The sequence below is a fragment of the Scardinius erythrophthalmus genome (assembly GCF_964197995.2).
Source record: "Scardinius erythrophthalmus genome assembly, chromosome: 10".
Classification (NCBI taxonomy): Eukaryota; Metazoa; Chordata; class Actinopteri; order Cypriniformes; family Leuciscidae; genus Scardinius; species Scardinius erythrophthalmus.
The window spans coordinates 14,786,483-14,814,427 of NC_138230.1; the positions used below are offsets into that span (position 1 = coordinate 14,786,483).

The 27,945-nt window shown below is 39.6% G+C and overlaps 1 protein-coding gene across 2 annotated transcripts; it reads right to left on the minus strand.

Annotated features, from left to right (window-relative positions):
* Window positions 1-1,258: 1,258 nt before the first annotated feature.
* Window positions 1,259-27,945, minus strand: clcn1a (chloride channel, voltage-sensitive 1a). 2 transcript variants are annotated; one of them, XM_081376972.1, is made up of 23 exons: window positions 27,752-27,944; window positions 21,145-21,421; window positions 20,931-21,062; window positions 20,537-20,665; window positions 17,377-17,510; window positions 17,133-17,210; window positions 16,806-16,884; window positions 15,857-15,982; window positions 15,672-15,756; window positions 14,480-14,581; window positions 14,242-14,326; window positions 12,829-12,984; window positions 12,373-12,442; window positions 11,487-11,597; window positions 11,042-11,255; window positions 9,150-9,283; window positions 8,623-8,819; window positions 8,410-8,491; window positions 8,166-8,251; window positions 4,004-4,048; window positions 3,705-3,809; window positions 2,396-2,482; window positions 1,259-2,205 (listed from the first exon to the last, which is right to left on the minus strand). In XM_081376972.1, the coding sequence occupies exons 1-23, from the start codon at window positions 27,800-27,802 to the stop codon at window positions 1,747-1,749; spliced, it is 3,024 nt and encodes a 1,007-aa protein (XP_081233098.1). In that variant the 5' UTR covers window positions 27,803-27,944; the 3' UTR covers window positions 1,259-1,746. The 2 variants fall into 2 exon arrangements, with proteins under 2 accessions (XP_081233098.1, XP_081233099.1); XM_081376973.1 differs by lacking the exon at window positions 20,537-20,665 and having other exon boundaries at window positions 27,752-27,945.

The following is a 27,945-nucleotide window of genomic DNA, read 5'->3' on the forward strand; positions in this document are numbered from 1 at the left end:
GGGGTGACGGAGGAACTCAACAGGACCACCTGGGGATGGAGTCGCCACTTTCCTGGAAGCGTAAGCTGTCGTGAGAGCTCGTCGGCTGCACGATTGAGCTCGCCAGGGATGTGAATGGCACAAAGCGAGCTCAGATGCTTCTGACTCCATTGGAGGAGATGGCGGGCGAGTTGCCACATGCAACGGGAGTGCAGACCACCTTGTTGGTTGATGTACGCAACGGTCACAGTGCTGTCCATACGGACCAGTACATGCTTGTCTCGAAGCAGAACCTTGAAGCGGCTGAGAGCAAGACGTACTGCTAGCAACTCGAGACAATTGAGTCCCCATCCATGGACCCGAAGCTGCATGCCCGTTGTACCTGGCCCCCCAGCCGGTGGCAAAGGCATCCGTGAAGGCCACAGCATGCCTGGCCACTTGTTCTAGTGGAACACCTACCTGTAGAAACGAAGGGTCTGAAGGTTTGGCGACAGTGCGGGGTAATGGAAACTCGGTACGTGCCGCTCTGCCACACCCATCTCGGGACCAGGCCGTGAAGCCTGTGTTGAAGCGACCTCATTTGAAGCAACCCAAGTGGCGTTACTGTGTCTGCAGATGTCATATGTCCCAGGAGCCTCTGAAAAAAGTTTCAGTGGGGCTGCTGTCCTGCGTCTGAATGAATTCAAGCTGTTCAACACCAACTGGACGCGCTCCTCGGTGAGTCTGGTTGACCGAGTCCAGCTCCATACCGAGATAAGTGATCCTCTGCGCAGGGAAGAGAAATAATAGTGAATAGTAGAAAATAGTGCAATCCCCTGAGGCACTCAACTGAAATGCTCAGAGCTGTGAAAACAGCTGGTTCTTTTTCTTTCTTTTTTTTCTGAGATGATCCTGCTGTAGCGCGCCGTGACATGCAACACGAAGGTGCGAGGTTCTTCCAAAAAGAACACTTGAAAAGTTGGCTCTTCTTTAGAAGTAAGACTGCTGGAACAGAAGATGAATCAGCTCGGCTCCAAAGCGAAATGCAAAGCTGCGTTGCATCTACTGCTCATTATATACCCGCACTGCGTGACAGAAGCAGCTGGCGCAATTATAAGGGAACCCATTTCCCATTTTTGTTTTCAGATTCCCACTGAAAAGACGTGGAAGGAATATTTAAAGTAGTATTGGGGAGAAAAGAAAATCTAGCACTTATTTGACCATAATCTCAATAACAAATCTCATTACATTATAAACATTACAGGATTTTTTTGAATAGAGAAAAAGGAGGAAGAGCAAGTGGAAGAGAAAACATTTATTTACAGACATGTATAGAGGAAATAGAAATAAGCAGGGGAGGTGTAAGTAGAAAAAAAAAGTGGAAGAAAAAGGCAGAAAGTTTACTGAAATTTTCAGAGAAAGAAGAGAAAGATCAAGTGGACACAGAAGAAGAAGAAAAGGAGGGGGAAACTGAGCAGACTTTTTTAGAGGAAGAAGAAGAAAAATAAGATGAGAACTCTCTACTCTTATTATTTTTATTTTTCCTCTAAAGAGGAAGAAAAAAAGGAAAATAAAATTATTTACAAAAATAGAATAAAGAAGAGAAAGGGGAAGAGGAAATGGAAAAGAGAGAGGATGAACACAGATTGAGTGGGGCAAAGGAACAGATGTTTTAAAACCTTTTAAACGAGCGATGAATAAAAAACATGAAATAGTTATATAAAAATAAAAGTGGACAAAAGTACATGGATCACACCTCAAATACAAGAAAAACAAACTTTACTTGTTCTAAAGGGGCTCCTCGTCCTCATTTTCTTCACCCTCTTTGTTTTCGGGGACGGGCTGCAGGGTGGAGAGAGGGATGGGGGGTGGAGAGGAGGAGGGAGGCAGGGTTGGGCTGCTATCGGCACTTCCTGCCTCACTGTCACTACTTCCTGTCCCGCTACTGCTGCTGCTTACTGTGGTTGTGCTACTGCTGTTCCCCACAATTACCTCCCGTTTCACGCCCTCAATCCACACCACCATCTCCTCCTTCCCTTCCTTCACTGGGGCCGCTGGGCCAGGGGAATGGGTGTGAGGGACCACGGGTGCGGACAGAGGCGAGGAAGGAGCTGTGGTGGAGACGGGTGACGATGGAGGGGAAGAGGCTTGCACCTTTGCAGCTTTTCGAATGGTGTCACGAAAACTGGCCAGAGGGGGGCGCAAGCGCACTCCACTGCGCGTTGAACCCTCAATAGCTTTTTGGAGCTGACGAAGAAGAAGAAAGAAGGGTTAAACATTCTGAATTCGGAACAGAATACTAGCAAACTGCTCTTTCTATGGCAAAAATAGTAAGACTAGTATGTTAGTATGCAGTTCTGAATTAAGCAACAGTCAAATAAGCAAATTCAGCAAAAGACAAATAACTAGCAATGACAACAGATGGATAAGGTACTACCTCTTTCAGCGCTACAACTCCCACCAGTTTTCCAGTATTGGTTACATAGGCATGACTGAGGCCCAGTAAAGAGAACAGGGTATGAGTCTGGTGAAAAAAAGTAAAGTTTTTATTGACCTTCAAAAGCCTGAATTATCTTGAGAATCTGGATAATTTTATATAATCATCATCATCATAATCATAAAAAAAAAAAAAAAAAAGTTTCATTTACGCCAGGGTTTCTCAAGCTGAGGTTTGTGAGTTGATGAAAAGCTAAAGATAAATAAAGTCATAAAAAATTTAATAAAATTAATTCCTAATTTAAAAATAAATAAATAAATAAATAAATAAATAAATAAATAAATAAATAAAATAAAATGCAATGTGTTCTTTTTACTATTTTGTCAAAAATAAAATATAAAAAACTTTTAAAGGCTAAAATTAATGTACAGTATGAACATGTATATTCATTTTGAGATTTGCTAGATTATATTTAACAATGTTATTAAATTATCAGTGTTTTTAAAGATTACCTTTAAAACTATTTTAATGATCTTAGCGCATGGTCTAAAGCGCACGGCGCAAGTTCACTTAGGGCGTGTCCGAATCCACTTTTGCTAGTTTAATGATGGGAAAAATGGTTGGTGTGCCAGGAGCATGGTCTAAAAGGGTTTTCCCTATTCTCATAATGAGTAATGGGTGTGTTTTGGGATTTACATGCGTTAAATCAGAGTCTCATCTGTGCAACAATGCACCAGAACACACCTCGTTTTCAGACCAGCACGCCCATGGGCGCACAAATGGGTGCAAATGCATTTGCTATTTAAACAACGTGGCGCAGGACGTGAAAATGATAACTGCGTCGGACTGAAACTAGCAAAAAACACTTGTTTTTTTCTGCTGAACACAAAAGAAGATATTTTGAAAAATGTCTGTAACCAAACAGTTGATGGACCCCATTGACTTCCATAGTGGGAAAAAAATACTATGGAAGTCAATGGGGTCCATCAACTGTTTGGTTACAGACATTTTTCTAAATATCTTCTTTTGTGTTTAGCAGAGAAAAGAAATTCATACAGGTTTGAAACAACTTGAGGGTGAGTAAATGATGACAGAATTTTCATTTTTGGGTGAACTATCCCTTTAACTATTATTATTATTAACTCTTCTGTATGATCATAATTGATGAATATTGCAACACTAACACTGTTATTTTCCTGTTTATTATTGTGAAGCTATTAAAACATGCTCTACACTATACTATTGTATAAAGCGCTATATTATGTGTAAAAGTGTAAAAGTGACTTGACTTTGTTGGGATGTCTCTCACCTTATGAAGTGACGTTCTCTCCACCAGCTGGAAGGGGGAGGGATCTATTCTGATCTGATCGATATCCAGAGGTTTGTCCATCTCTGTTTCTTCCCAGGCTTTGATCTATGTGAACCAGTCAGAACCAGTTTTCAACTCCACTATGTCTTATTGTAGTTTAGCAACTCATCTGCATTTATAAACTACATAAGAATTAAAACATCCAACAATATGCAGATCCTAAATTAATTAATTTTTTCTTCATGCTTAAATGCCTACTTGAAAGTTAATTTGTTATTGTATTGTGGAATTGGTAATACCTGTTCTGGTGTCATTGTGTCAGTTAAAGGTGGAGGATAAGGCTCCTGGGTTGAAAAAAATGGCAAGATAATTCAATAATAAGATGACGGTGCATTTGTTCCAAGTATTCAAACTCATTAATATTTTAGAATGAACATTTGCATATTGACACATTCTATGAAAGACCGCTCACTTCCCTCTAACCACACACGTCCTTGAAAAACACTGATGAATATTAATGCAGACCATTAGCAATATGTTTGCTCTTCTCATTTTATCGACCTTTCATTAAAATTTCATACATGTTGACAATAATTCATTTAGTGCATTCATTTGATGGAACACACACACATGCGGTTCCCTTTTGAAAGGGAACTCGCACTGCGTTAGAACGCTATGGAGAATGCCTCCGTGTGAACCGGTGTCTGAAACGCTTATCTAATCACGGCAATCCTATTGGCCGGCGACAGCCTATGACATCATCACTAGTGCGACTCGGAAGGGGAGCCTGGAGAACATGTCAACAACTTTTTCGTCTTCAGGGACTGTTTTGTTTGTACGCTTCAACCTGAAAACTTCAAAAAGGTAATCATGGCTTGTGAAAAATGCTTCAGGAAGTGTCTGCATCCGTGTCTAAGATATTGATACCTGATGACACACAACTTGTGTGTTTATTGTTTGGGCTCAGAGCATGCACAATCAGTTCCTGAGGGATCTGCTTGTGCCACTGTGAGTTTTTTCCCTTGAGAAAACTCCACTCTTCTCGAGGGAAGAGGGACAGACATCTGTATTAGGCGATTCAGGTCCCGCTCACGCTGAGGCAGAGAAGAGACCAATCGTGGGGTTTTTCAGAGGGAGCTCACTGAGGAGGTTGAGAGAGTTGTTAATCTCTCACGCCCTTCAGAGACTCACGAGAGTGAGCTGCAGGATGAGGATGTGTTGTCATTAACATCCTCTGATCCAGCAGCGAGTGCTCTGATGTGTATAAAAACAACCAGCCCAAGAGAGCAGGAGATGGCTGATGAGGGTGCAGAAGATATACAACCCAAACCCTCACAGCCACCCTGCACCGTGTATGTTAAGTTGTTGAGTGTTATGGAACGCGCTTCAACAAGGCTTCTGCTGTCATTGGAGCGCGTGAGGGAAGAGGCCGCTCGTGACAGACTTGACGAATGGTTTCTTTCCAGCCATAAAGCTCCAGCTCTCGTGAGCCTTTCATTCCTGCCGGATCTACTCAATAACATCGGAAAGGCATGGAAGAACCCCTATACAGCACGCTTTCATCGCCATCGCTGATGTTGAGGGGATGCGTGAACAAGGGTATGTGTCGATGCCCCAATTGACGAGATGTTCGCGAACTATCTCACGGCTGGAGAGGCATCGACACTAAGTGCTCCGGCCCTGCCTCTTAAGCCACTAAAATATGACAGCATGCTTAAATGGCAGGGCATACGCGGTGGCGGGTCTGGCTGGTGATGCCTTGCACACAATGACGGTGTTGCAAGCATACCAGGCTGATCTGTTGACAGATTTGAAGCATTTAAATCTCTCACCCCAAGCGCTTCTTGCATTAGCCTAAAGGCCCTTTCACACTGGACGCGATTTTGACGCACGAATAATTCGCGCGATGGGTTTATTTTTTGATCAGCTGTTTGTGTAATGAGCGCTTCCACACCGAACGCGAATGTGCTGAGGCGAAAAAACGACTTTTATTTTTTTCGCTTCGATGTCGATTTTTTTTTTACTTTTGCGGCGACAGAATAGGCTTCAGCCAATTCACATACTACAAGGACAACGATTTGAAAGACAATGTGTGGCGTAGCATTGCCAACCAACCGGTTATCACGACTGTGAGTGTGTTGTGTGATAGTCCTGTGCTGTGTAGGCTAGCAGGCCAAACTACATTTGGGATAGAAAGCTAACACTATTATCGTCAAAGATAGAGACAGAGACCGTGTTTACTTTGAACACGTAACAAAATGCAGTGAGACTATTTAGGGCTGCTTTTAGTAGGCTATACTATACATTCTTTGTGTGATATTTCTAGTCGAATGATTTTTAACTTACTTCGTGTGTTAGATGTAATGTGTAGTTACATTACAAAACGCACTGTTGAAGACGCAAAAAAAAAAAAACTGCACATAAGCATACTCCCCTTCAGACTTTCTGTTCTGTAAGATTGGGTGCACCCAAAACCTTCTTTTCTGTCTTTTAAATAAAATGAAAAGCTCGTCTTCACTGGATGCTATGACTATGACTGGATGATGATGATGATGATGATGATGAAGTGTCCATGTTTTCTCAGCTGTCGGCGCGATTCGCGCGAAAGTTTTGGAATGTTGAAGCTCTCTGAACGTCACAGACGTCGCAAATTCGCGTCGCGGCTGATGTGAATGGTTTTGATGCGAACTATTCGCACACGAACTATTCGCTTTTTCGTTTCGCTTTTTCTTTACGCATCCGGTGTGAAAGGGCCTTAAGGCTGGACCTATTATGAGTTATTCCTTCAATTTGGAACCCTTCTGTAGGTCTGGCCTTGGGTTTAGTAGTAAGTGCGCTCTTTTGCGCTCTTATGATGATAGGCCTCCATTTTGTGAATGTCGTTTAGGCCATCGCTCTATGGCAGCAGGTTGAACTCTGTAGGTCTTCTCCCTTTAGGTGAGTTTTTAGTAAGGTTGAATAATAGGCCACGGTTCCCATTTTAAGAAGTATTAAGGGGGTGTTAAATATGGTTTTCATAGGATGGTGAAATTAGGGCCCTATAGTTCCCATATATAGGTAGGCTATGCATACCCTTCCCATAGGTCTCCTCTTATGTTAGAGTAGTCAGGCTTATATAACAGGTAGTGCCAATCCGTAGTAGTGAACAGGTTGGCTATATGGAAAATTCTCTAGTGAGGCCACCGTTAATCCGAGCACCTAATAGACTTTTTTTTTTTTGTGTGAGATGGCTTCCTCCCTATCGGAAGTTATTCTACTGAGGCCACCGCTCTGTCAAGCTCCAGATAGAACTACAAAGTCAAGCATTGGCCCTCTTCGGGCCACCTTGATAGCCACCTTATACTAGAGCAGCAGTTCTCCTCTCACTTTAGAGAGTCATTGAGATTATAGTAGGCCTTACAGTAGGCCTTCTCGATAGTAGCATAAGATTGTACTCCCCTTGGTTTAAAGGGTCAATAGCACTTCTGCTGAGTACACTACGTTTTGGCAATGTAAACCTTATAGCTGAAGATCCAGGATTGGGTAGAAAGCGCTATGCTGAATTCTACTCTCCAGGATGCCCATCTCTATTATCCGGTCTGTGAACGATCACTGCCACTATCTGCAGTCCTCCCTATTGGATGTCTCCACAAGTGAGGCAAAATATGGTAGAGACTCTGTTTAGGAAACAGACAGGTTGTTGGCAAGACTAGGTCATTAAATTAGACCAGGTCAGCCTCCCTGGTGGCATGTGGGGTTGACTTCATGCCCCCCTCAGAAAGTGACTGGACGGGACTCCTTTGGACCCCTGGCCATATTCTCTTAAAGGAACCCCTTTCACGGAAGTTGTTGTTTCCAAAGCCTTTGAGCAGCCTTGGTAGGCCTTCATTGTATCAGAGGCCTCTTTGAGGCTTATAGCTTGGGAAGTGGCCATAGGGAATAAAGTCACTGACGTGTACATACTGTATGTGACCCGAAGGGGGAGTGTTTTTGGCATTTCAGTGAAACTGCCGTTTTTTTAAGTTTTTTGTCACAGCCATAATTTGGCATGCACTCCCCTCAGCATGGCAGCGTGGGTAGATCATTCCCCATAGCGTTCTGACACAGTGCAAGTTCCCTTTTGAAAGGGAACATCTCAGGTTACGACTGTAACCTATGTTCGCTGAGAACAAGGAACGAGACACTGCGTCTTTTCGCCATGCCTCGGGATGCCTGCTGAACAGTCTCTTCAGATGATAAGTTGTTGACATCTTCTCCAGGCTCCCCTTATATACTTCCGGGTCGCACTAGCGATGATGTCATAGGCTGTCGCCGCACAATATAATTGCCATGATTAGATAAGCGTTTCAGACACCGGTTCACGCGGAAGCATTCCCCATAGCGTTCTGACGCAGTGTCTCTTTCCCTGTTCTCAGGGAACATAGGTTACAGTCGTAACCTGAGACGGTTTTCATAAGGGACCTTTGAGCACAAACAATGTACCTGTGGCTGACCTTCTGTGTGTCTTTCTGAAGAGGACGAAAAGAAGTTACGTAAAATTCTCCCGAAAGACTGGGAAGGACCCTTATCTAGGCAAGAAGAGGAGGAGAGAGAGAAAGAAAAAACTAAAAAGTTGGAGGCGGATTAGAGGATGAGTATCACTTATATAGCCTCAAGATGCTTGTTCAATAGAAGTGCTTGCCTGAGGTTTATTAAAGATTTAAAGAGGATTGGTTATGTTTCTCACCAGGAGACGTGTGATTGGTGGATGGTTCTGAAGGTTTGGGTGGAGGCAGAGGGCCATTTCTTTCCTCTTGAACTGGTGTCGTCTAAACATTCACACAGAACAGTAAGTACAAATTGTCAGCTTAAAATTTCAGGGAAAAAAATCTTGATTCTTCTAATTATTATATTTTCATTATGGATGGAAGGATAGGTAGGATCCTCTCTTTGCATATACCTTATCATCTTCATTCTCCTCTTCTTCATTCTCACTAGCATCAACAAAGGCAAATGATTCCCAGCTGATTTTGGCACAAGGCACCTGACCTTGCGAGCTTTGTCCTTGCATTAGGATCCGCCTCTCTGCGGACAGCCACCAATCACAGAGGGCAAGAAGCTCAGACCTCTCAATGCTGCCCAATAGAATCATAGATTCTGTTGAAGGTGAAGTGAGTTCAGAATCCAGTTACAAATGAGCATTAAAATGATGTCAGACACTAGGGCTCTGTTTCAAACATACTGTCGAGATAGATCTTGTATAGGATGTGACTTATTTGAAATTCTACAAAGCAGCAACTTCATGTTGCTAGTAACAACATGAGGTTGATAGTTTGCTAGGTTTCTAAACAGAACTTTAGATTCTTTGATTTGAACAAAATAAAAATACATCGCTCACCTAGTTATACTGCATGCAGCTAGGAAAATGCCATAATGAGAGGTTTAATTAGAGTCAGGAAATCGTCTTGACGGCCTGCGTGACATTACCTTTTGAGTCAACCAGCGGTAAAGTTTTTAGAGAAGTTGATTCCAACAAATGCAGTACTTCTCTGTATGTAGACTGGGAACATAAAAACTTCACTTTCCTCACCATGATGTCCTCCACAAAGATATTATACTGGCTGCAGGGAAACAGAATGGTAAGACATGGTTTAAAAAGTTCAATTACTCTAGACCGGCGGTTCTCTGTTGGATCACAGGTCTGTTCTGACAACAAGAAAAACTATCCTTAATCCAAACAATATGAAATATTGATAAAATGCAATTAGCCATACAAGAGTGTGTAGTTATGATAGCAAAATAAATAGGTGTTTTATGTTTTAATCAACATTAGGGGTGTAACAATATATCGCGTCACAATATATCGCAATACAAAAACGCAACAATATGTATAGTGGATAGTGACAATATGTATTGTGTATAGTTCACCCAAAATTAAATTACTGAGTGAGAAAAAATTCAAGTTTACAGAGTTGTAGTGTCAGTACTACCTTAAACTACTATATATAATGTTGAATATAATGTATAATAATGCAATGGGGGAATATTTGTGGGTCCTGATTATGCCAAATGTCTGATGTTACCACTAAAAAACATTATTGGCCAACATTATTTTAAATATATCTAGTCAGTGACAGAGTGTAAAATTATTCGTCTGAAATAATTCTGTATATTCAGCTTCAGAATCATGAATATTTTTATTCTGGTGTCACCATTGTCCTGTGCATTGTGTTACCAGCCCTAAGTCCAAGTCTATTCATTTACAAGTATTTTCAACGTAATACCAAATGTAGCATTTTAATCAACATGACATTTTTTGTTAACCTTTTACCATATGTCTTTATAGTATCACAATAATATCGTATTGTGAGTTCAGTATTGTCATATGTATCAAATCATGACATGAAGGTATCGTTACACCCTTAATCAACATATTACAACTATGGATTGCTCAATATATCTGTGCCATAATGTGAAGTATTAAAGATTTAATTAGCTATTAGTCGATACTGTGTGATATATATATATATATATATCAATTAGCACATTGCCAATGCACTTCATAACTTCATATTAATGTTAAAGGCACAGTATGCAGTTTCCATTTTTCCGTGGAGTACTTGTATTTAACGTTACTGTCGTAAATACCAGTCACGCAGAGCCATCTCCGCACTCTTCCGACGGCGCCTTCTTCGTTTTCTTCGTTGACTGTGCCATGATTCACGTATGAAATGCGTGCTAGTGTCTTCCATAGAGGCTGCTTCATATGTTATTGATGTATGTGACGTCGTGCCGTAAAGCAAGTCGTGATTCTCAAACCTGCATTGCTGGTTTTGCCAGCGGCGTCCCATCCTGCTTTGCTATCAGGATGATTCGCCCTACTACAAGTTCGTTTACCATCTAAATGATTTCGAAGCTGTAATATTAAGGTACAAATCTTGCATAGTGTGCCTTTAAGTCTTCGCCGTTGGATTTTAATGACATTTTTGTTTGCTTTTCTTTGTACCATAAACAGTTATTGCACTGTGTTGGGTCACTACTTGATGTGCAATGTAAACTCTGGGTCCTGAAGCAGAACCACTGCTCCAGCCCACAAAAAGGTATATTAAGACAGAGAGCGTGTCCTTGATAAAGAGGTATGAATAGCCCAAATCTAATGAGTGGTGAGAGGCTCAGTGTTAGCTGGAAAGGTGCCAAGGCTTCATGTTGCCGCCCCTCGTTGACAAGTGTATTTACTAATGGCTCCCACTGCTAATGAATCACAAGGACTCTGAGGTGCTGTCAGCATGCGAGGGTGAGGTAACCTGGCTGCGCTGTGAGCCAAGATGGTTTGTCTCATGCGTGGAGCCACAGAGGTGACGTTTGTAATGTCTGCACACCTTATGTGGCCGAAGCCCAGTTCGGGGAGATAGGGCAGCTTCTTGACCTGGATGATGGAGTCGTACAGTGATGGTTGCAGACCTTGCGCTACCATGTTGGCCAGTATGACGGCGACCATCATGGGAAGGATGTGAGAGATCTGACCGGTCAGCTCAAAGCAGATCACTGCGGTGGAAACGGTGTGAGTGACGGCTCCCGTCAGCGCCGCCGCACCTTCACGGTAAGAGAAAAGAATAGACTGATAGAGTAACAGGATAGAAAGATGGAGTGCTGTAAGACAGGGTTATGACAGGAGTGACAATGACAGAGAGAGTATGGAGACATGCAGTGGAAGATCAGAGACTATGAGAAGATGGGACAGGAACAGGACTGACATCATCAACACAGTATGAGCAAACACTAGGAAATAGTGGTGGATCGGAAGAGGAGGAAAGGATGACTGACCAATGACAGCGTACCCTCCAGGGATGATGCGGTACAGTATTCCATCAAACAGGATACCGTGAGGAAAGAGAGTTGCCATGATCTCACCCACTAAACGACCAAATGCAGCACCTGTAAGAGAAACGTTGGAGAATATATGATCCCAGTGTATTACTGATCAAATAAAAAACTAAATGTGGTTGGCTGAGTTGTATGTGTAAAGTTAATTTACATATTTGTGACCCTGGATCACAAAACCAGTCTTATGTTGCACGGGTATATTTGTGGCAATAGCCAACAAAACATTGTATGGGTCAAAATTATAGATTTTTCTTTTATGCCAAAAATCATTAGGATATTAAGTAAAGATCATGGTCCATGAAGATATTTTGTAAATTTCCCACCTTAAATATATAAAACATTTATTTTTGTGAATGGATGCAGCACTATCGCCAATAGAAATGGACAAATTAAAAGAGATTTTCTCAATGTTTCGATTTTTCTGTACCCTCAGATTCCAGATTTTTAAATAGTTATATCTCGGCCAAATATTGTCCTATCCTAACAAACCATACATCAATGGAAATATTATGCATCCAGCTTTCAGATGATGTATAAATCTCAATTTAAAAAAAATTACACATAAGACTGGTTTTGTGGTCCAGGGTCACATTTACAGTGTGATCCAAAAGTTTATTGTATTTCGTATGTATTTAATGAGTGATTTTTTGATAATCAACATTCATATGTAAATGTACCCAAGTTAGCCAAAAGTCTATTTTTCAGCAGTAGCTCCTTGATGTTGTTAAAAAAAACTACAATGCAGTATGTTAAAGTGATCCTTAAATAAATCATAATGAATCCATAAATGGCAGTCACCAATAAATGAATAATACCTAAGACCTACCCAATACAAAGACAGGCATGAAAGCTCCAGACGGGATGGGCATCGTGGTGGAAACTGCAGACATCCAGAACTGTGAGATGAATAATAATGTTTTCACACGATTGCCTTAATTCTAAAATCTCTTTCAGCACAAGCACAACCTGTACGAGCCTTACTCAAGAGAAAAATGATTGCTTCAGCAGCTTCAAACATGACAGAAGGAGGGAGATAATGACTGTCCTGAATAAAAGCAGGTTTTGTTGAAGCCATCTACTGGCTACTGGTATGATAACTAAAGCCAATGTCAATGCAGTGCTTTTCTAGTGTTTTAAAGTGAAAAGCACTGTAAGTATACAGAAAGTGCACGTACTGTTAAATAAAGTACAACCATTACTTTAATAAAAGCTTGTTCATCAGAAGGACCTTAACAGATGATTGATGGAGGACAATGTGAACAAGAGATTGAAAAGGACCAACCTTCATGATAAAGAAGAGAATAAGAATGACAAAGATGCTGACGTCAGGGTGAAACCACACAGCAGAGCGACCGAGACCAGGCGGGAGAGAGGAACCCCATATTTTAGTCCAGGTGAAGTTATCAAACAGAGAGTTAATGCACTCCCTGGGCATCAGCTGTGGAATAATACCATCAAATTTAAACCACATTTAAAACCAAATCAAATAATATTTCAAAAATCCAACCAAACTATGACACAATTCCAAGACTGTCTGAATGAAAGACCATAAACATCAGCGCAGTGGTTCTCAACCTTTGTGACTCCAAGGCCCACCATTCTCCACAACAATATCTGCTATAATGGCAAAGTTTTGTTTTTAAAACTTATTTTAATTGGTGGACACTCCTAGTTTCTGTGGATTAAATTGTAAGATTGCAGAAGTTTTATGTTGATAAAATCTGAATGGTTTTTAGGGTTCCCACTTATTTTAACCAATGAATTTCCATGATTTTCCCAATTGTTCTAGATTTGCTTGAGAAGGATTAAGAATAAGGTCCTAGGAGCCTTATCTGTAACCCCACTTGAGTCCTTTGAGTCGGTCTCAGAAAAAATGCTGACTCTCATATGGCTCTGTTATTAGCATTAACATCACTCAAGAGACAGAAGACCTCCAGGCCCTTTCGTAGCCTCCTCCTGCGTGGACCAGGCAATGTAAGAGTTATTTTGCACCCCAGATCGGACTACATTCCGAAAGTACCTTCTGTGGCTCCTCAGCCAGTCACTTTCCAGGCTTTCTTTCCTTTCTTTCCCAAGAAAGCCTCCGCCTGCTGTGTCCGGTCCGTGCTCTGAGGATCAATGTCTACCGCTCAGGCCAGTGGCGTAGATCCTCTCAGCTTCTGGTATGCTTTGGTGGTCGCAAAAGAGGTAATGCGGTCACCAAGCAGCATACAGTGTGTCACATTGGATTTCAGATGCTATCACTCTCTCCTATGAGGTGCACAAAATGGCTTCGCCTCTAGGGGTCAGGGCCCACTCCACTAGGAGTGTAGCGTCTTCCAAACTCTTCTACAGTTTGGATATGGATTCAACCCCAAGATCCCGAGACCTTCAGGGTTGACCCAAGTCCAATCTGCGCTCAGCAAGCATCTGCACCTATAAACAGCCTTGTGGGCAGGCTCGGTTACCAGCTCATGTGGAAAAGGTTACAAATGTAACTGAGATGTTCTTCAAAGACAAAAAACAGTTGTTGAGAGGGTGAATTAAAATATGAAAAATCTTGATTTAAATTTTTCTTTTTTTAAATCCTCTTGAGGCCCCCTTGGAAGTTTGCTGAGGCCCTCTGGTTGAGAACCACTGCATTATAGCATGAATCCTAATTTTTTAGTTATAACAATAAACAAAATTGTAATGTTAATTGTTAACCAAATCTGACCTCTCCAGCCATGAACTGCCCAAAGCCAGGAGGGAATGTCAGTGTCGTAATCACTAATGTCACAACAGCAGGGAAAATCAGCCGGCTGAGAGAGAAAATATGACACATATTGCAAATATTTTGTTAGTAGACACATTTGAAAGATTGTAATTGCAGCAAAATAACTCTCAATAATGCTAAAGAAGTTAATACTAAAGCTAATATTGTCTGTTGTCATTTGGTGCTTTTTTTCTCTTACTGTTTTGTTAGGAATCGTGTGAGAATGTTAGGTCTTCTCATGAACAGGATAACTTGACGGTTCAGGTAAACAAAGAAAGCTCCCAGAAACCCACAAGAAATCCTGCGGGTAAAAAAGTAACAAAGACAAAACCTATCACATCATTCTAGCCATCCAAATCATTCTGGCCTTTTCAGTTTTATAAGAAGACAAGATAATAAATTAGACATATACAGTAAAAAGGATTGCTGAATTGTTTCTGATCAATGTAAACACAATTATTATGTAATACAATAGAGTATAATAGAATAACTTCCATCAAATAGCAAAAGATGATGTTTTAACAAATCAAATATAATACCAACATCTGGTCGCTTTGGTCAGCTGACAATAATACAGAATGTAAAGTGCTGTGTGCTTAGGCAAAGTCCTTTTAGGCAAGTCGTGCCACTCGGCCGCCATCTTGGCAACGCCTCCGGGCAGCTATTTCGGACTAACAAGACCAGGCTCCTATCTAAATGAATGGGCAGAGAGTCAGAACTTTACTTTCACTGGTCACTGGGACATAAAAACTGCATGTATAGAAACAGCAGTAAAATATGATAAAAATCGCTGAAAAAGTTTGATGACTTTGCCCCAAAATAAGGTTTAAAATGCCTTTTTTCCCCACAGGTTATACCTTTACTACGCATGCGCAAGGGTTCACGTTCAGGACATCAAACTTCATTTACGTCTCTATCCAGAATGCCGGTGTTGTGCCAAGCACTTAAACAATTATATGTATTTAAATGTCTGAAACCTAAAATAAACATTATGTGGTTAAAACACTGAACAGTTGTGATAGAGATGACAAGCGCTGAGCGCGTCCGTCTTTGGCTCAGCGCCAACCACAGCGCGAAAGCACAGGTTGAATATGGCAGTTATGTCACGTCACTGTACATTCGCTCCTTAGTGGTCAGCTGCTGACTGTTAAAAGCAGATGATTGGCTTTCCAGCGGGAGGGGCGGGACATGTGCATACAACCGCCATCTTTGCCGTTACGGGTTTTCCTTATATAGTTGTATTGAGGATTGAGGAAGTGGCATGTCTCATATAAATTGTCTCTGGCTTAGGTCAACTAGTGTGTCAAGGATTACAGTATGGCACACACACACACACACTTCAGGATTGTGCCCTCACCACGAACGGCACGCTTTTGCCCCCGCACTCTCACCCAATAATGGCGAACGCCGGGAGCTCCTGCAGGTCAAAAGGAAAATCCATGCGGAAGTTGGTGCGGAAGAGAGCAGTGATGGTGACTGAAACAATACCAACGGAAGAGAAACGTCATCTCATCTGACATATGATCATCTCAAGGCTATTAAAACTTTCACTCAGGAATATTATTTAGTATCCCACCTGCATCTTTATTGAACACAGACAGCACTCTGAAAATAAAAGCACTGAATGTCGCAGCAAAGTAGCCCCTCCAGTAGTTTCTCACAGCAAAATAGGTTGATGTAACTTCAATGCTAAACAGAACACCTGGATAAACAAAATAAACATTTAGAAGGGTTTACTGTCATCTACATCAGGGATTTTCAAACTTTCTGATGCCAAAGACCACAAATATGATGATAAAATAGGAACACTGCCGTTCAAAAGTTTGGGGTTGGTTAGACTTTTTTTTTTTTGAAAGTCTATTATATCCACCAAGGCTGCATTTATTTGATAAAAAATACAGTAAAAACAGTTACATTGTGAAATATTATGATGATTTAATATATATGTTTTTTATTTTATAATATATTTAAAAAAATAATTTATTCCTTTGTGTCACGTATATGTTTAATTCTAGTTCCTGTTTCCTTGTTTCCTGTTCTCATTTTCCCACCACTAGTTTGTTTCTATGGTTGTTAATTAGTTCCCCACACCTGTTCTGTCTCTACCTTGATTACCCAGTTTGTATTTAACCCTTGAGTTCACCTTAGTGCTTTATCCTGTATTGTCTGAGTTTAATGTGGTTGTGTGTATTGTTTTCGTTGTGTGTTCTGTTGTGATTTAATAAATACTGTTTATTTTTGGGTTCTCTATTGTCGTGCAATTATAGAGTGTGACACTGTAATGGCAAAGCTGAATTTTCAGCATCATTACTCCAATCTTCAATGTCACATGATCCTTCAGAAATCATTCTAATATGCTGATTTGGAGCTTATGTAATATTTTTTATTGATATTTTTCAGGATTCTTTGATAAATAGAAAGACAGCCATATTCAATAACATGCTAAAACTATTCAGAAAGTTGATGATTTATACTGATTAAGGTTACGAAAAAACTAGAAAATGCCTGTGCACCATGCACTTTACCTCCAAGAGGGGTTCCAAAACAGCATCCAACCCCTACGGCACAACCCACTGTGAGGATGTCTGTATAACAATATGGGCTCTACTGACACAGGCATACAAACAAAGGCAAGCAGACACAGTTGAGGGTACAGGTGGGTGAAGGTGGTAATAATTCATGGTAATATAAATGCCCTGGATGATAAATAAGCATTGTCAGCAGCACTGTCCTCAAAAATAATGTGTAATAAAAAAACTCTGTCCTGCCACCTGATGATAAACGAGCATTCAGCATTTTATGAATGGAGATGCCAAATATGCATCACAGGATCTCCATGCACTTCTGCTTACCTGATAGACTCCAGAGAAGAAAGACATAAACTTGCTGAGCACAGCTGCACATATACTGGCTATGTGAACAAAGGGACCCTAATGCATAAAAATAGCACAATTTAAAGGTTAGAATGCTAAGGCCAGTCAAGTTGACACAACTGGCACTCAAGCCCAAATCACTGTGCATTTTGTATATATGAAATGGCAAATTGTACCCCCGTGTATGTTACATGGGACTTTAAAATCAAAAATAAAATCAAACCTCTTTGCCAACTGGCAAACCACTGCCCAGGCCAGCAGTGAGTCCCACCACCTTCGCAATAAATGCCTTGAGTGTCAAATACTCCTTCAGCACAACACCTCTGAGTATGGTTTTCAGCTCTGGAATACCAGAGCCTGAGGGAAAAAATAAGAGTTAGTAGAGAAATGAAAACCGACAAAACAATAAAATTATGAAATTATACCTGTGAATTATAAAAAAAAAAAATCAATGTGAAAAGTCTTTAAACAAATTAAAATATGATAATGAATATGGATCGTGTACACTACTGTATATAGAAAAGTCCGATGAAACTGATCATAATGTAATCTGCAGCTTTGTTTCCCAACCTTTTTCATCGACACCAAACCAGAAATATGTTCCAACATATACTGGACTTCCTTAAAAAGGGACTTTTTATGTTTCTTTTATGGTTTTGGATTGTGATTTTTTTTTTTTTTATGTATACAGTCCGTGTACTTTTTCGTTCATTCATTATTCTATTTCGGAATGAAAGATGAAATTTAAAAAAGGGTGCAACTTGGTTTTTTGTTTAAAAGAAAAAAAGCAGAAATGGCTGTATTTTGTTTTCCAAATGTATTGTTGTCATCAAATAATAGTATTAGAAAATTGGACGACATTTCCGATCGTTTTTTAATTTGTAATATTTATTTGTACGTTTATTGCATTTCATTTGACTGATCCTATCTTTACCCGGAAGTAAATTACACCGTCGTGCGAAGTCATAGATATCTACACTTAATGAAGTGGTCAAAAATCAACACAAATGATTGTGCATTCAACGTTGTGGATTCATATTCTGGGCTCATCTGATTTTTCACGCACAATTATCTGTGAACTTGATTTGAACAAATGCCTTTCAACTTGTGTGTGCAAAATTCAGAATTAAATGAATGTGCAGCAATTTGTACAAATAGAGAGTCTATACTGTTGTAGCCATTAAATAAGCGCATTTAGTTTCATATTTGTTAAAATATTATAATGTTTTTTTTTTTCATTTATGTTGATTTATGAAAAGTGAACAGCACCAGTAACATAGGATGCGCAATATATTGAGAGACATGGAGCGGGTCAGACGTGATTTTGACCACTTCATTAAGTTTTGTTTTGTAGAAAGCCTTTCTTTAAAGTGAATTTCGTTTTGTATAAATTGTATCTTAATTTAAATAAATTTTCATCAACCAATTGCCTGGATTTAATAAATAAGAAGCGGACAATATAATCATGGAGGCACCAGCGCGGTCACTTGCACTGCACGTGAACTGGAGCGCATCTCATCCTAACTTAACGAAACTCAGTGTATGCCTCACACAGACATGAGAAATACATCAAATACACAAAGCTTGAAATGTCTTTAAACGAAATAATTCAAAACGAAAAGAAAAAGGCTACTCTCTGATTAGGCCTATGTAATCCATTATGTTAATTTCTCTCTATAGGCGCGTTCACTACGAATATGGCGAACGTCAACTTCATCTTTGCAGCCGAGTCGACACTCGACACTGTCAGAAAACACTAGTTTATTAATAAAAATCAATGCACGCGTCACCGGATTTACAAATGTACATCTTGCTTGTTGCACGCACACATATTATGTCGAAATAACGAGATATTATGTTGAAATAACATTATTATTAATAATACATCTTTTAGAATATTTGTTTGAATGCTGAATGTTGCGCTTGTTCAATTTAATAAAATTAAAACTTTAATTGTGATCATTAAAATAATTGAATATTAAATATTTAGTGGCCAAGTTTTTCTCATTTATATATATATATATATATATATAAATGAGCAAAACTCGCACAACGGTGTAATTTACTTCCGGGTAAAGATAGGATCAATCAAATGAAATACAATAAACGTACAAATAAATATTATAAATAAAAAAAACGATCGGAAATGTCGTCCAATTTTCTAATACTATTATTTGATGACAACAATTTGGAAAACAAAATACAGCCATTTCTGCTTTTTTTCTTTTTAACAAAAATCCAAGCTGCACCCTTTTTTAAATTTAATCTTTCATTCTGAAATAGAATAATGAATGAACGAAAAAGTACACGGACCTCTTTAAGTACTAAGTATTTAGAATCTAATTTTGAAATTCTGGAAAACTGTAATAAGTGGAGAAATTAACAAATAAAGGGAACTGAAGAAACCGATTTTGATTAATTCCTTTAAAGTCATTCATTCAAAATGGACAATTATTTTTATTTTATGGAATATTACAGTATATTATAAATTATTTATCTGTGCACATCATTATTATTATTTTTTCATGTGCCCTCGTGATCTTTATTCAAAATAACTCTCCCTTCTTCTTTCAGCAACATCTCTTCTCTTCTCTGATGACGTTGAGGAAAGTTTGGCGATCCGTCACTAACATGAACATGACCAATAGAAATATCATCCAATCAATTCCTGATGGACAAAATCAAGTCCTGCCCTAAATATTTTTCTTGTTCGAGAAGTCGTTTCACTTGGATATATGTCACAATAAGAAAGCAAAGACTATCACAACTTCTGTTTCATGCTGACCTTTTGACAGAGAAATGTTTCCGATCAGAGAAGATCAGAGAAAATCTCTCCCTGTAACCTGGTTGGGAAGATCTGGATGGTGTTTTTAAAGTGATTGCATTGGATAAACCAGGAGGTGGCATTGTTGAGTAGTAAACAGTGTAAAGCAGTTACAGTAGCAGTGTAAGAAAATAAAAATATGTTGCTGGTAAGTTTTAGGGGCACAGAACACAGTAAGGGTGCTTCCAAAAGACGGACACAGTGTATGTAGACACCTTAATGAAAAACTGAGATTATATAAAGAGGCAAGATCCAAAATTAACTCACCAACCACCTAATGGCAGAAAAGAATTGAGTATGTTCCAACACAGCCATTGAGACGTTTGCCACAAAAAGGCAGAAAATAACTAAATGATTCCTTTGTTATAAGGACAAAACAATGTTTTTTAGTCTCAATAGGTGAGGCAAAAACAGAATTTTAAACTCTACTATAAAGCTAAAAGATCTGCAAAGAATATAAATAGGATATAAATAAAAAAATAAAAATAAAAAGCAGAAGGTATATGAAAAATAATAAATGATCAAATTAAAAACAAAGGGGAACAGCGAGACTACACACCAATGGCCTGAGGAGCGACCAGGTGGCAGAAGAGGGAGGCAAACAAGATGAGCACCATGGGATAGAAAACCCAGACCAGGTACTGCAGTGGGATGTTTCCCCTCAACTCCCCATAAAACCACTTATAGGCTGAGAAACACAGAGAAGGACAGAAGTGATGGAGCACGTGCGGTAGAGAAAGAGCAAGACAAATGCCAGCCATTGGAGAAGTTTTAGAAATGAGAACAGGGGAAAACATGGAAAAGTGGCACAAGAATATGGGATATATCAGTTAAAGGAAAAATAGAACAGGGGAAATTAAATTTGACTTTAAATAGCTACAACATTTAAGCAAAATTCATCAACAGAAGAATAAAGCAAATGAGAAGGTGGGGAATTCTGGGTAGTGTAGTACCTTGTAGACTCTTGGCACTAGCATAATCCATGGTCCAGCTAACTAATGCCATGGTAATACCCAACAACACCAGAAAGATCCAGTCTTCTCCCAATTTAGAGACGAGGAACTTCTGTACTCGAGCCACGCAGTCTGGGAAAACATTATAATTCATATCAGATTCCAACCTTAAACATATGTCGTATCTGCTTGTGCAAGGCTCTTTATTATTGACCTCTGCACTTGGAGTAGGAGCGGCGTTTCTTGAATGAGGAGGTGTGGGCCTCCTCCTCCTCCTGTGTGTCATGAATGCTCCCTCTCTCCAGGTGATGGTGGCTGTGATGGCGACTTCGGCTGAGACTCCGCCCATGGTGACCGTGATGGTGGTGTCCATGATGGTGGTAATGTCCATGGTGGTGATGTCCATGCTTTTTTCGCTGTCTCTCCATCAGAAGGCGAGTGGCCTCTCTCCGCTGGGACCCACCAGGGTGCTCCCTGTACTCTCCATACAGCTGATCACGGAAGAAAGAACAAGGTTTTGTTACACGAGAGAAGCAACTTACACGGATAATCCCCCTGGATCAACCTAAACTGACACTATATTGATTACCTTGCAAGGTTTGGATGCCCTTTCAGTAGGGTTAATATAGTTAAAGGGATAGTTGACCCAAAAATGAAAATTCAGTACACAAATTCCATCATTTACTCACCCTCAAATTGTTCCAAACCTGTATTCATTTATTTTTTTCTGCTGAACACAAAAGAAGATATTTAGAAGAATGTCAGTAACTAAACAGTTGATGGGCCCCATTGACTTCTATTGTATTTTTTTTAATACTTTGGGTCCATCAACTGCTTTATAGGTTTGGAAAAACTCGAGGGTGAGTAAATTATGACAGAATTTTCTAAAGCCTAAATAAAAATGATATAGTCACATAAAATTAAATACTAAAACATTAAAACTAAAATGGAAAATATAAAAATAAAAATTAATTAAAAATATTACATCCAATGATACAGTTACAGTTACCAGGTCAAATTATTTCCCTCTCCAACACACAACCTCTTCAGTGCAGGTGTGCAAGACAAACCACTGTGTTATCCTTTCAAATTTGTCCAAACAGAGTACATTTGAGAACTATTTATGTGCTTTTAATATTCCTCACTAATGTGGTCACATCATAATTTTTTCCTTCAGAAAAAAAAAAAAGTAAGACATTGCCCTCATCTTCAAAACAACACCCAAAAGGTGACAGAGGAGAGGGAGTCCAAAAATAGAGGGAAATCTTCTTGACATGCTTCGAGTAAGTCCACTGGTCTATATTTAGATTTATAGGCTAATCATCTGGATAAGATCCAGACATCTGGAAAACACATTTCCCATGTCTCCATTCCCACCATTTTTTCTAAAACACACACAGACACAGACACACACACACACACGCATGCACGCACGCACGCACGCACGCACGCACGCACGCACGCACGCACGCACGTACGCACGCACTTTCTGGACAACACTACAGCACTTCTAATGTTACTGTCTTTTTTACAGCTTACAGTGTAAGTTCAGCTCCGGAGGCTTCCTCAGCACTTGTTTACACAGTAATACGAACAGTAGCAATGGCGTCGTTTTTACAGTATCAATCGAGCCCGAGTTCTCATCCTTTGGAAGTGCATGCAAAGTGGATTTGCAGCGAAAACAGCGTCTTCTCGACATGTCAACAACATGGACCAAACTCTTCCGGGCCACAACCACTCTTCTGGGCTACAACTACAGTGTTTGAGGGTCAAAGTAGATGTCCTTTGTGGGCAGCCAATAAAGAATAAAGGCTGGCATTATGCAAATTTGTTACAAACCTACGTAGGTTCGTGCAGGAAGCAAGACTGGAATTTCTGATGACTCATTCAGATTAAATTATTTATTTTGAGAGATGTAACTCTTTCAACTGTTACTGTGCTTTGGTAAGAGAAAAAAAATCTTACGTACCACACATACATTATTAGCCTGGTAATACCAAACTCTGCTACTTCGCTTTGCTTTGTAGACAGAGTCTGGCATGGCATAATAGAGAAGTGTTTTCTTTCTTGCGGGGGGCGCTTGTCTGAAGTTTAAAATCATTGGTTACCCGTAAGCCAATCACATGACGTTTGGTTATGGCGTGTGTTATGCACATGCTCAGCCGCATCTAACTTCCACTGTAAACACATGTATGATGCGAAAACAAAACCATCGAGCGAAATACCGGAGTAAACATGGCTGTGAACGACTTTTGCAGATTATGTGAAGTAAATCTACGCATCCACGGTACAATCAGCATCTACGTCACGGCTCTCAGCCCGCCCTCTGTTCGTTGATTGGCCCGGCCGTCCGAAGGCCGCTGGAAAACTGAAAGATAGGCTGCTATCTCAGACTGAGTACAGAAGCGAAATAAAATTGAGCGGAAGTAGGAAGTCTGACGTAGTCAGGCTAACACATTATGTCCATTTGCTCCCCATTTAACCTTGCTGCAATTAAAGCCCTATTCGGACGGGACTAGTTTAACATGGAGAAGTGGGCTATAATTACCAGAGCTTCTCTGTGATTTTAGTCCCGTCCGAATGTGCCATCTCAGTCATCGTTACGGACAATGTCAGTAAAGATTACGGCGACTTTTACCTTCAGTAAAAAGGTCTGGAAAAATGACCTCAGGCAATACTAATCCCGTGCAAATAGACCCGCTGTAAATATGTACGTAAATATTTCATCATTTCCTGTTTAAAAGTAGTTTTCCGTGTTTTTTAAAGTATGGAGATGCTTGAAAAAGCATTCAGTTGCGTTCTAGACGCTGGGACAAGTCTGTGGCAAAACTCAAGTTTTTTCCACATACCATTCAGATCAGAAAGATGATCGAAAGCACTTGTTAGAGGCACGAAACATGTTTTAGCGTTCGGTAAGTGCCTATTACCAACACAATCCAATCTGAAGTTAATTAATACATGGGCTATTTTGTCTTTACTACATTTCTGGGCCTTGAAAGTTGCAATGACGTTGCAATCTACACTCTCAGAAAAAAGGTACAAAAGCTGTCACTGTGGCGGTACCTTTTCAAAAGGTACACCTTTGTACCTAAACAGAGCATATTAGTCCCTCAAAGGTACATATTGGTACCAAAAGTATAGATATTAGTACCTAAATGGCACATATTAGAACCCTTTTGAAGGGTACTGTCCCCGTGACAGCTTTTGTACCTTTTTGAGTGTATGGGGGGTCAGAAACCTCTCGGATTTCATCAAAAAATATCTTAATTTGTGTCCCGAAGATGAACGAAGGTCTTACAGGTTTGGAATTACATGAGGGTGAGTAAGTAATGACAGAATTTTCATTTTTGGGTGAACTAACCCTTTAAATCTCGTTTGTGACTTTAGAAATATATAAGCTATACATTTATAATATACAGTATTTGGCTTAAAACCATTCCTCTGTGGTTTATTATTTTTCAGAGGATATTAAACTTGTTTCTGTATGCGTTACTATTTGCAGTTTTATTGAATTAAAACGCTCACTTTCAACTTTGGACTGGGCCCATGTAGACGATAGGTTTATCGTATATCTCTCTTCCTCATAACACATCTCTCTCACTCTCATTCCACGAATCTATCCAGTTACTTTCACCCGTTCCCACAGTACGTTATCCCTTGCTTTCTCCATATTTCACCCCCTCCTTCCCAGTCTGCTTCTACACCTCCGGCCTTCTACACCCCCCTTGCTGACCCCCTGTCCGCCATAGATTGGAACTACCCCCTTTCTACCCAGGGCCTGTAATACTAGCCGGTGGGTTAATAATAGCTTTGGTGTGACCCAATGATCACAGTCACACTTCCCCATACACCTTTCTGTGGATCTTTCTTTCTTCCAATTTGTTCATCTATCTCTCAAGGACTCCCAAGGAAAAATTGGAAACCTATTATCAGACAACACTGTCATGCACTAACAGCAAATGGCAATGTGTGCAGCTCACACATTCATGCATGTAAATCACTATCAAAGATTTTAATATCTTCTAAGAACACATTCACAAACAAGTAATTCCTATCAGAAAGGGCTAATGTGCTGAAGCTAAAGCGTGTTGGAAGAGGTGTTTGATGTGCTTTTGGTCATGTTGATGGATGTATGGGAAGACTTTTGAGGCAGTTGTCATGGTGTCATCACCAGATGTTATGTAAAGTCATATGTAATTATGTTGAAGGTCTTCTAAAATAGATGTTCTTCCCATGCTGTGATGACCGCACTTGTCAACATATCCCAAAATGCCTGGCCATTGTGTTGAGGCTCTTTCATTCAGCTAAATTTGCTAAATGTACACTTCAGCAATACAATGTAAAAAAAAATAAAATAAAAAAAAAAATAATGGCCGCATGTGTGGAACAAGAAGTGTTGTTATTTTTTAACTAAAACTGAAACTAACCTGAAATAAAATAAAAATTAAGTATGAGATGTAAACCTTATCTGAAATGTGGTCTTGGCAACTAACTGAAATACATAAGCTTAAAGGTGATGACAGAAACTTTCAGAATTACTGAAATGAATTAAAATGACTAAAACAAAAGAAAAGTTAAATCAAAATATTAATGAATCCTAAAATAATACTAAAAAACCACCGGAAACGATTGAGATTCAGGTTGACAATATAATAGCAAATCAAAATATCCAACCAGAACTGTGCTCTAAAATAACATATCACTGTAAATACGGCTAAAGCCCTGTTTGCACTGACTGTGATTAAACCGCTTGAGATGTTTATGTGATGTTGGTTGCTATAGCAGCCATATTGTAACATTCAACTATTTCACGTGATCAAAGTCTACACTCCCACTAGTTGTCGCTGCATAGAATCTCTGTTCATTTACATAAAGTTGAACTCTCAGAAAATGAAAAATGAATAAAGTCCCTGTTAGTGTGAAGTATACTCTTGGTGACCCATAACCCAAAATATGCTTATTGATCAAACATTTACACACGTTTTCTCTAGCTCATTCAATCAATGATACATACTTTTTCTCGAGCTCATTCAATCAATGTAACATATACTGCTCAGTAAATCACAGTGACACAGAGACTCACAAAAGATGACCTTAAGAAAGCAATACTACCTTATTTATATTACACTCTAAACAAGATGTATTACCAACACCATTTCAAATGCTCAAATGTTCAACCTCGTAAAAGAAACCCATACATTTCTTCTGGCCTTCAGTCAAAGCAGACATCACACCAGCCATTGGAGCTCAAGGGACCACATTGCTGCCCTCCTATGACAGGCTGGGATTAAGGAACACATTTATAATTTATAATGGGGTTTTCACTTACAATACCATTCAAAAGTTTGGGGTCAGTAAGATGTAAAAAATAGATAAAAGAAATTAACAAATGTATTCAGCGAAGATGCATTAAATTGATCAAAAGGAACAAAAAGGATTTCTATTTCAAATAAATATTGTTCTTTTGAAATTTCTATTAACCAAAGACTCCAGAAAAAAGCATCATGGCAGCACAAATACAAAGTTTTAGATGGCGCAGGCTTATAGGTCCTTAACTCAATCTGCTTGCGATCACATCATTCTCTATAGGGCACAGCTGATTGGTTCACTTCCTGCTGTATCAGTAGCCAATGAGCTCGCTTATCAAACTTGGTTAGCATTTGCTAAAGCAGTGCAGCGCGCTTTCAGACATCCTACACCTTCCCTAGCTCCACCTGTATAGATGTGCTACGGGTAATTCATGTATGCTATTTTGTACAGCTACAGCATGTCTTACTGGCTCACAGTAGTGTGTCATGTAAGTATTGGCAGTAGCAAGTCCTGTACTTGTTCTGCAGCAGCAGGAATAACAGCAGCAGCATTAGCCGCAGATCTATTCTGCCAAGACCAAATATATCAACACAGTCATACCCATTACCATGCCAAATCCTCTTGAACTGTTTTCAAGATTGATAATAATAAGAAATGTTTCTTGAGCAGCAAATCAGCATCAGGATGATGGATCATGTGACACTGAAGAAAGGAGTAATGATGCTGAAAATTCAGCTTTGATTACATGGAATAAATTATATTTTAAAATATATAAAAATAGAAACATTTATTTAAAATTTCACAATATTACTGTTTTGACTTCTTCCAAAAATCTTTTATACCGCCACCACACTTTTGAATGGGTTTGTAGTTTTTGTAGTTTATTTGGCCGATTCTTCGATTAGTCTTTTGTCTTTGAATCTTGGAAAATAAATATTTCTATAACTTCGATCTGTCATCTATGTTAAAACATTTATCACGTCTTGAAATAATTCTCTGATCATGGTTTTGTTCAACTTTCTTTTTTTTTACTTGTTAGAAAAAGTGCAAAGTAGACTTTCCCTGATTTTAATACTTTTATGCAGAGAATTCAAAAGTCAATCTCAAAACAGAAATGAAGAAAAACTGATTAAAAGAAAATTTCCATAATTGAAGAATCGCTCATTTTAATTTAACCTCCTATTTAAAGTCACGCTATAGTATGGACTGGGTTTTTGTCAAACTTATTCAAAGAACAAAAAAAAAGGTAGTACAGACTACAGATGTCCTCAGATAAACGAGAGATTGAGTAAACAGCTGCACTTTCCCGCGAGTTCTGCAGCAGCACAGTGACTCAAGTCATACAAGTCATGCAGAGATTGTGCAACATCTTTGAGATCATATGATTTCAAATGACAGAAGAACAGCAATTCACAACTGTCTAAAGAGTAACCAGAAAGAAGAAAAGGTGAGGGAGAGAAAGAGAGAGAGAGAGAGAGAGAGAGAGAGCAGAGACAGAGATGGTGACTGACCACGGTCTGCTGGTATCTCAGAGCCTTCCTTTGCGACGCATCTGCAGCCATTGACACACTGTCACTGACCCAAAAATAAACCGCCTGTCTGTCTTAGCATTCCCACCCTGGGGTGGCACGGACTGAGGGAGAGAGGGCACGCACAAGTTCTCTCACTCGATCTTTCTTTCCTGTTTTCCACATGCACAGACATC